This window comes from Mastomys coucha, unplaced genomic scaffold (genome assembly GCF_008632895.1).
Source record: "Mastomys coucha isolate ucsf_1 unplaced genomic scaffold, UCSF_Mcou_1 pScaffold15, whole genome shotgun sequence".
In the NCBI taxonomy this organism is placed as follows: Eukaryota; Metazoa; Chordata; class Mammalia; order Rodentia; family Muridae; genus Mastomys; species Mastomys coucha.
In genome coordinates, this window is record NW_022196897.1 from 104,493,692 (window position 1) to 104,503,162 (window position 9,471).

The following is a 9,471-nucleotide window of genomic DNA, read 5'->3' on the forward strand; positions in this document are numbered from 1 at the left end:
GGGGGCAGCCTCTTGCTGCTGCCTAGGAAGTCGAACTCTACCTCCCCTCCAGCCTGCAGTTTGGGGTGGCACTGGCTCCACTGGGTGCAGAGAGGTGAACTGTTGGGGAGACAGCTCCTGAGACCTGCCAATGGTGGCTCTTGCAGGGTTTGGGCAGAGAGGAACTGCAAAGGAGATGGCTGGTGCCCGATTGCCCACGTCAGTGCCAGGGCCCATACTCACTGCCTGGCAAGAAGATATGGAAACAGGGTGTAGCTGCCTTTAGCCCTTTATGCTCTCCTTAATCAACATCCCCCCAAACCTTGGTGTCTACATAAATTGACCACTGCTGCAAGATCTCAAGCTGGAGAGAACGAAACCTTGTGGTGAAAGTGGCCAGGCATTCTTCTCTTTATGGCCTTGTACCACAGGTGCTGGCAGCCATCCTCAGTGTGACTGCTCTGCCCAAGGCTGTTCAGTTTTGACTTTTCTTCAAACCAGCCTGAACTCAGGGGTCTAACATTTGGCCCAGGCGTAGCACTCACGTGAGGCCTGCAAGCTTGTGCCACCCAGCCTGACTCAACTGCAGCCTTTGCAAAAAAAAACCTTACCACCCCGTGACTCAGTTTCTCCAACTGTTCACGTCGGCAACAGCATGAGGCACCAGAGTGGAATGCGGAGGGTGCCCCAAACAGCTTCTCTGCAGTGCGTGCTTTTAGGCGGGGCGCCAAAGGCAAGAATTCGTGCCGCCCAAAGCATTCCTTCTGGTCGTGCCCTGCACTGGCCACCGCTTTGGGCGGCAATGATTCTGCCAGGCGCACGGGCTGTACTGCGGGGGAGACATCGCTCACATCATTGAGAGGGCCTTCCCGGGAGACGTCGGGTGCCTGTGCCCGTTCCAGGCCCGTTCCCAGTGCCCGCAGCCTGACGCAATCCGACTCGCCCTTGCTGCATTCCAGTTCTGGGGAAACCTTCCCCGCGGTTGCATCACTCCAGCCAGGTCTGCCACGGGAGGAAGAGCCGAACCAATCAGCACGCGCGTCGGCTCGGGGGCGGGCTGCTCTGGTACCCACTCGGAGGGCGGCGCGGTTAACCGAGAAGCAAAATCTAAAGGTGATTGGCCAGAAAGAGATTTGCCCCGCCCCAATCACCGGGACAGCTGGAGGCAGTCGGAGGGCCTTCCTGGCCGGAGGGTTTAAAGAGCGCTTCTGCAGGGACCACTCAGCTGGAACGACCGATCGGTGCCAGGCCAGGTGTACGCGTCCGTCGGTCCTTCCGTGCCCGTGCCGGAGACCAGCCCCGGAGGCCGCCTGGGCCCGTCCCTGCGCCCGGCACCATGAAGCAGGAGTCCGCAGCCCAGAGCACCCCGCCTCCTTCACTGTCCCCTGCACCATCCGCGCAGCCTTCCTGGGAGGATGGCGACCCCCAAGCCCTGTGGATTTTCGGGTACGGTTCCCTAGTGTGGAAGCCGGACTTTGCCTACAGTGACAGCCGTGTGGGCTTCGTACGTGGCTATAGCCGACGGTTCTGGCAGGGAGACACCTTCCATAGGGGCAGCGACAAGATGGTGAGCATCCTTCTGTGCCCAGAGGAGTCGGGTGGGGTTGGCACGAGAGTGGGCGCCTGTGTCCTGGAATGGTAGGGAAATGTGTAAACCTGGTTTGTGGTTTAAATTTGTGTGCCTGGGTATCAGGTTGGTGATTACACCTGTGGATTCTTGTGCTGGTTACTGGGCTGGGCTACCCGCTGCTGTCTCTACCATATCTGCCCATCACTCCATGTCACTAGATGAAAAGCCCTTCCTAGGGCTAGGGGCTTGGGCTGGCACTCTTCACTGCACTGTTGTTGACAGAGACAATTATTTCTTCCTCCTCTCTACTTCCTCCTCCTCTTCCTCCTCTTCCTCCTTTTCCTCCTTTTCCTCCTCTTCTCCCTCTTGCTTTTCTTCCTTTTCCTCTTCCTCTTCCTCTCTTCCTCTTCCTCTCTTCCTCTTCCTCCTCCTCTCCCTCTCCCTCCTCCTCCTCCTTCTCCTCCCCCTCCTTCTCCTCCTCCTCCTCCTTCTCTATCTCACCTACTTCTGGTTATGTGGCCTCAAACATGATAAATCTCCTCTCTCAGGCTCTAGAGTGCTGGAACCACAGGCTCAAGTCACAACAGGATTAAAGTCCTCTGTGTGTGTGTGTGTGTGCGCGCACGCGCATGTGTTGCTGGAGATTGAATCTACAGTCTTGTGGATGATAGGCAAGCCCCCGCCCCCCACTTCCACCACTAAGGTACATTCACAGTCCTTTTGGCAGTGTTAATAGCTAATTTGTCTTTTTCAAAATCTTCCTTCCCTGTCTAGCCTGGCCGAGTGGTGACCCTCCTTGAAGATCATGAGGTAAGTGTGCAGTCAAGAAGAGAACCGTGGGATCCAATATATCAAAGCCAAAGCTCTTGTGTGGGGTGAGTGGAAGTGTAGCTAGCTTACTCCATGCTTCATGGAGAATCAGCTGAGGATCTTATTAAGGTGCATCTCTGTGAGTTCAGAGTTATTGTTGGCTACATAGTGAGTCCAGAGTCAGCCAGCCTCTACTATATGAGACTTTGTCTCAAAATAAACAAAAATCAAGGAAGATAGGGTGAAGGGTATTGCTTCTGGGTGGCTCAGCAGCCAGTCAAACATGTTAGTTTTTTTTTAAAATATCATGGAGAAATGAATGGTTCAGCAGTCATAAGTGCCTTCTACTTTTCTAAAGGGCCTGGATTTGATACCCAGCGGCTAACTCACAATCTGTAGCTCTAGTTCCAGGCAATCAGACTCTTCTGACCTCTAAGATCGCCAGGCACACAAGTCACATAAAATTTCAAAATGACATTTACTTGTACGTGCACACATGTGCACTTGCTGTAGGTCAGATGTGGAAGCAAGAGGATGAAGGTGGAAATAATTCTTTCCTTCTACCATACATGTCCCAGGCTTAGGGTATCAGCTCATCAGGCATGGTAGCAACTACCTCTACCCCTTAAGACATCTCCCTATACACCCCCACCTCTTTTTTAGAACACAGGTTTGGAGTATGTCTAGGGGGAACATTCTAGAATGAGTGCTATGACTGACTGGACGTGTCTCTGTTTTCCCCTAGGGCTGCACTTGGGGTGTGGCATACCAGGTTCGAGGGGAGCAGGTGAGCGAGGCACTGAAGTACCTGAATGTGAGAGAAGCCGTGCTTGGTGGCTATGACACTAAGGAAGTCACCTTTTATCCTCAAGACGCCCCTGACCAACCCCTCACAGCACTGGCCTATGTGGCCACCCCACAGAACCCTAGCTACCTTGGCCCTGCTCCTGAAGAGGCCATTGCCACACAGATCCTTGCTTGCCGAGGCTTCTCTGGCCACAACCTTGAGTACTTACTGCGTTTGGCAGACTTCATGCAGCTCTGTGGGCCTCAGGCACAAGATGAGCACCTGGAAGCCATTGTGGATGCCGTAGGCAGCCTGCTACCCTGCTCTTACCTCCCCGAGCAGCCTCTGGCACTGATCTGAGGAGCCGAGCTCCTGCAAGAAGTTTCTTCGTGGACACTGGTGGACATCAGCATGCAGTACTTGAGACAGACTTGATGGAGCAAGAAAAAGTTGAGAAGGCATGGCAGGTGGCTGGGACTTTGTGTCTTATGCCCCTGCCCATCTGCTAACCTCCAACTCTTCCTTCATTGACCCTGACTTAATACTAGAAACTTTATTTATTGCACCATGTTGGTGTGGTGGGCAGGGCAGGTGGGGGACCTGCCCTGGATGTGGGCCCTGCTGTGCGGTGGCTCTGCCCTAGTCCTCTGGTACCTAACCAGAATCCCCCTTTTGCTGCTGCTAATTCCACACCACCCAGGCCTCCACAGCCCCAGGGAGCCTCCAAGAGCCTTGATCCTCTGTCCGCCCAGACTACCCCAACCCTGGTAACATCACCTGCCCATGTTCCTGGCCTTCTGAATGAGGGACAGCAGAGAAGGAGGCAAAGTAGCTCTTCAAGGACCAAGGTCCAGCATCCCTCTTCATTGCCAGGGCCAGGGCAGAGCTGGATTCTATGCACAGACACAGCTCCTGGGTCTGGGCCTCTCCCCCATTCCTCTTTTTTCATTTCCTTATCCTTCTGTCTGTCTGCTTGTTTGTCTGGATCACTTCTTATAGACCCATTTGTCTGTTCCCGGAAAACATCATTACAGGTCTTTGTCTGTTCTCAGTTGACCCATACGGTTCCCCATAAACTATCTTTAATTACCTTTGCCAGGATATGGTTTGTCTCTGTGCAGGGCTTGGGTAAGTGAGGGGTAAACCTTGGAAAGGCCCCCAAGAAGGGAAAAGTCTCTTTCCTCTCCTCCGCCTTCTCTCAATACTGAGGCAGTGAGGGCAGGATCCACTGCTGCCATGGGCACATTCTAGGGTTTGGTATACATAGATAATGCCCAGAGCTCCTCCCGCAAACCTGTGAGCCACAGGCTTGCCCCTGCTCTGGGATACTGTGCCTCATTCCCCCGAGCTGTCCTAGGAAGACTGGTTTGCTTGGAGCTCAGGCTGGACTTAAATTCCATCTTTAGGGCCAGCCACTGTGTTTTTCTGAAAGCCAGTTCACATCACGGCCCTTTATTGAGGAGCACTTGGGCTGGGATATGACCATGACGACTCCTTAGGCAATGCCAATTGAAGGGTCCCATGACCTGGAATTGATATTGCTTTTATTTCCAGAGTTTCACAGGGATATTGTGTTGGCTGGCCCTTCTGATTTGACCTATCAGGTCACCCACAATGGTCCCTTCCTCCCTGCTCCTTATTTACCCCTGCATGTCCCTAGATGTTACTTCTCATACCCTGGCTCCTGGGGACACATCAGCACTCTCAGATCTCAGCCTGACCAGGAGTTTCTCCACAGTGAGTGAATGGACCCCTAGAGCCACTCCTAGCTGATTACCTTAACAGCAGGACCAGTTGAGTCCAGGCTATCCCCTACCCTTACTGCTCAGTGGGGCGGGGGTGGGGTTGTGGGGAAGGAAGCTCTCAGAATTGCTCTAAGCTGTCTCTCTAGAGGATGCTGTCTGTGAATGGTGGATGGGACAGGCTGGGTGATACATAATGCCCCTGCTTTTGTGGGCAGTGCCCCAATGGGTGTGGCCGTCTCCATCAGGGTCATCTCTGACCAGCTGGGCAGGCAATGTGCCTGGGAAGGGTGCCATGCTGCCTTGTGTTGGCTGTGTCTTGATGGCCTCGTGTCTTGGCTGTTGATGGGAAAATGTGGACTGTAGGCACGTTCTTCTGGGAACCTGCTCAGGATGTCACAACAGGAGCAGTTGGTATCAGGAAGCCCTTGGCAGCCATGCCCTGGGTGCCCTGGGGCAAATCAGGACCTAGCTCGCCTGCTCTGGATTGGAAGGCAGCAAGATAAGGTGGAAAAGTCTGCTCAGCAGCACACATGGAACACCATTCTGTTTGTTGTTTTGGTTGTGGTAGTGGAGAGTGAACCTAGACCCTCATGGCCTTTATCCATATTAGACAAGTACTCTACCACTGAACCAGGCCTTTATCCATATTAGACAAATACTCTACCACTGAACCAGGTACCCTTTACCTTTTTTTTTTTAAATATTTATTTTAATGTGCATTGGTAATTTTGCCTGCATATATGTCTATAGGAGGGTGTTGGATTTCCTGGAACCAGGAGTTTACAGGCAGTTGTGAACTGCCATGTGAGTGCTGGGAATTGAACCGGGGCTACTGGAACGTCAGCCAGCCTTCTTAAACACTGAGCCATCTCTCCAGCCCTACTTTTTCTTTTGAAACAGGGTCTTAGTAAGTTGCCAAAGCTGGTCTTCAACTTCCAATTCCCTGCCTTAGACTCTGGAGTGATGGGGATTACAGGCCTACCCCACAATGGACCATTTCTCCAGAACTGTTGCCCACAGTTCTTGGGGTGTTGGTGAGGCAGCATAAAGGAGCCCCCTCAAGGAATTTGGAGTCTAGAACTAGTGGAGACAATTTTTTTTTTTTTTTTTTGTGAACTATGACTCCCTAAACAGGTCCTCTGTCAAGTCAGTGGATAATCAAGAGAAGGCTGTCTGGGTGAGAGAGCTCTGGGGCTAGTGATTCATGGAACAGTGTGTGCCTCAGGGGAGACCAGGTCAGATAGGCTAGCACACAGAGGTAACATGGGGCTAAACAGGTGGTAGCCCAGACGCTGGCCAGTGGGGTGAGCTACGTCAGGCTTGGCTGCACATTCCTCTCGAGTCAGCGGAGGGCCCTGGTGGACTGTGAGCAGGAAAGGGATGGGCATAAGAGGAAGCGTTGGCTGCCCTGGTCAGATTGCTGGCTGGAGGAAGGTTGGTAAGGAGGCCCAGGGCAGGGCCCTGGAGCCAGGAAAGCTGGCTGCCACAGGGAAAAAGAAACAGAGAGTAACTGAGGGTGTAGGAGGCATTCGAGTCTCAGGCCCTTTATAAACAAAACAGTGCCTAGAGAGTCAGGCAGTTATGGTGCATGCCTTTAATTACAGCACTGGGGAAACAGGCAGAAGGATCCTGGAAGTTCAAGGCCAGCCCGATCTACAGGGCAAGTTCCAGATCAGCCAAGGTTCCACAGAGAAACCCTGTCTTGAAACACAAACCAAAAAATGGAAATAGACACTAGAAATAGAGATTTAAGACCAGGGAGATGACTCAAGGGGGTAAAAGCACGTGCCATATAAGCCTTATGAGCCAAGTCTAGTCCACAGACCCCAGGCAAATGTGGAGGGAGAGAACTGGTTGGACGAAGCTGTCCTCTGACCTCCACATATGTGCACACACACACACACACAACTACATACTAGACCACCCACACACACAAGAATTGACTGGACAAAGCTATCCTCTGACCTTCACATATATGCATGCACTCTCTCTCTGTGTCTCTCTCTGTCTCTGTCTCTCTCTGTCTCTGTCTCTCTCTCTCCCACAATACACACGCACACTCACACACACACACACACACACACACTTTTGAGAACCCTGTCTCAAAAAACCAAGGCCAACCAATCAAACCACCAACTCCAATTTGTTTTGCCAGATACTCTTTGGAGCATATAACTGTCAGTGGCCAGCCCCTTAAAGATAACTGAGACCTTTCTGACCCCTAATGCCCTGCCAGGAGCCATCAACTGTGAAGAGCCACACTGAAGCATCTTTATCACAGTTTTTGAGGACTGTCTTCAAAAGCTTTCCCCCTTTGTTTTGGGGGGAAGGTGGGAAGAGGTTGCCACAGAAGCCTCCAATGTCTCTTTCCATTTGTTATGAGTCTGCAGTCATCAACACACTGCAAAAGAAGCTTCCTTGCCCATAGTGGCCAGGGGCAGCTGGAATCATGGACATCAACCTGGTCCCAAAGGAAGCATGGATCATGGACATCAGTCAATAACACCAAGCAGCAACACGAGCCCAGACATCATCAACACAGCCTGTGACAGCAGCACAGATGACAGACATCAGCATGGCCTCTGAAAGAAGCATAGACCACCATCAACTCAGTCCAAGGCAGCAGCAATGACACACATGTATTGGTTCGCTTTACATTGTGTTGCTGAGCTTCACTTGTGCTGACTTCATAGAGAAACTCGCTAAAGAACTTCTCTTGAAGTTCTTGTGGCTTCTTGCCACTTCCCAGGACCTGGGCTGGTTGTTGAGCCTCTTGGTTCCTTCTGGATTGACCTGCCCTTGCTGATTCCTGGGTGACATCTGCCAAGTGGGCTGGTCTATAGCTGCTGATTCGTGTTTGGTATTTGCTAGTGGACTGGACTGAGAACAACGAAGATTGGAGTTGTACCAAAGAACTATTTCTAAACAGGTCCAGTTTCCCCCTATCCTAATAACCTTTCTTTCCCACTACCTCTGGTGGGTGATGGGCTAGAGGGGAAGTTGAACCTTTGTTAAAGTAGGTTGAGAAAAATTTGTGCATGCACCACATCATTCTTCATGTCAGATATCTCGTTGTTGCTCAGAGGCAGGGTGTCTGTGGGCAGGACCTTCCTGAGCTCCAGGCTGGTGTATATCACCCTGCCCTTACTCCCAACCTCCACTCCCTGACACTCAAGGCATGACTATTGTGTGTGCAGCACTAGGGCAGTGACATAGCCCCCCAAATCATTCTTTGATTTCTACATGTGTAGTGTGAAATGAGAACACCCACAAGCACATTCACTCACGCATATACACTCACACAAACACCAAATAAACATAATGCAAAACTCCCTCTCACACACATACACACACTCACACACACATTAGATTTTAAAAAAGAACAAGAGCTAAGCATGTTAACACATCTGTAATGCTTACATTCGGTAGGCTAAGGATCACAGGTCCCAAGCCAGGCGTGGCAACAATATAAAACACTGTTTCAAATAATATTCCTGGCACATAAAGAAACCATGTTCTCAAAAGAACAATAACAAAACAAAATAAACCAAGAAAATAAATACCAAGGCCTGGGATTCCAGTTAAGAGGTAGAACATATGCCTAGGTGTCTAAGGCTCTGGGATCATACTCTAGTAAATAAAAACAAACAAGCACACACATCAGAAGAAGGGGTGGGGAAGCAAGTCAGGGAGAAGAAACCTGTATTTTCAAAACCACTTTAGGGACAAGATCGTTGTATTTCAGTGCCTGACAGCACAGCCCACCGGCTTCTCACCTGCCTTGGACTTCACTCTGTTGCAAATTGTCATGGTGGTGTAGTCTGTACAGAACTCCACTACATTCCTGAGGAAAGTAGAGGGGGAAAAAGACTCCATAAGTTCCCTGGTAAGTCTTTAAAAACTCCCATGGGCTCTTGGTTCATACTCTGAAATTTTCTGATGGAGGAACATTAAGGACAAATTCTTTGTTAAAAGTTGTTTTATTTAAAAACATTATTAGCCAGGAAGTGGTAGCACACCCCTTTAATCCCAGCACACAGGAGGCAGAGACCTTCAGATCTTTGAGTTCAAACCCAGCCTGGCCTACAGAGGGAGTTCTAGGATAGCCAGGGCTACAGAGAGAAACCATGTCTCCAAACCTAAATAAATAAATAAACAAATGCAGGTGTCACTAAGTAGCTTTGACTGGCCTGGGACTCCCAAAAGGTCTACCTGCCTTTGTCTTCTGGAAGACACTGCAGGTGGGAAGATGGAGTATCAACCTTGGAATTTCAGAGTTTTCAGGACCCTCTTAAACCATCTTACCCATACCTGTAAGGTGTCTTCCCAAAACAACCATTTCAGCAGGCTGATTGAGTCTGCAGCAGGCTAGAGGGCCCTTGACCTCCCCTGTGTGTGTGTGTTTTGGGGGGGCAGACAAACAGCTTGGAGACTGAGGCAAAACTGCTTGGTTCTGGTGGGGTCCTGGAGAAGTAGCAGGACTCACATATGGAGGAGACACAGAGCAAAGGATGAAATGTATAAACTGACCACATGTCTGCACCATGGTATGATTAAGGGGAAGTTTTTTTTTTTTTTTT

The 9,471-nt window shown here is 50.7% G+C and overlaps 1 protein-coding gene across 1 annotated transcript; it reads left to right on the plus strand.

The window, feature by feature from the left end:
• The first annotated feature begins 1,160 nt into the window (after positions 1-1,160).
• On the plus strand, positions 1,161-4,245 carry Chac1 (ChaC glutathione specific gamma-glutamylcyclotransferase 1). The gene is made up of 3 exons (XM_031373635.1): positions 1,161-1,546; positions 2,324-2,359; positions 3,105-4,245. The coding sequence occupies exons 1-3, from the start codon at positions 1,316-1,318 to the stop codon at positions 3,504-3,506; spliced, it is 669 nt and encodes a 222-aa protein (XP_031229495.1). The 5' UTR covers positions 1,161-1,315; the 3' UTR covers positions 3,507-4,245.
• Positions 4,246-9,471: the final 5,226 nt, after the last annotated feature.

Excerpts from the sequence above, each read along its gene's own strand:
- Chac1 (XM_031373635.1), top strand. The coding sequence starts at position 1,316 with ATGAAGCAGGAGTCCGCAGCCCAGAGCACCCCGCCTCCTTCACTGTCC. Across the intron at positions 1,547-2,323 it reads ATAGGGGCAGCGACAAGATG|CCTGGCCGAGTGGTGACCCT; the intron begins GTGAGCATCCTT and ends TTCCCTGTCTAG. Across the intron at positions 2,360-3,104 it reads CCCTCCTTGAAGATCATGAG|GGCTGCACTTGGGGTGTGGC; the intron begins GTAAGTGTGCAG and ends GTTTTCCCCTAG.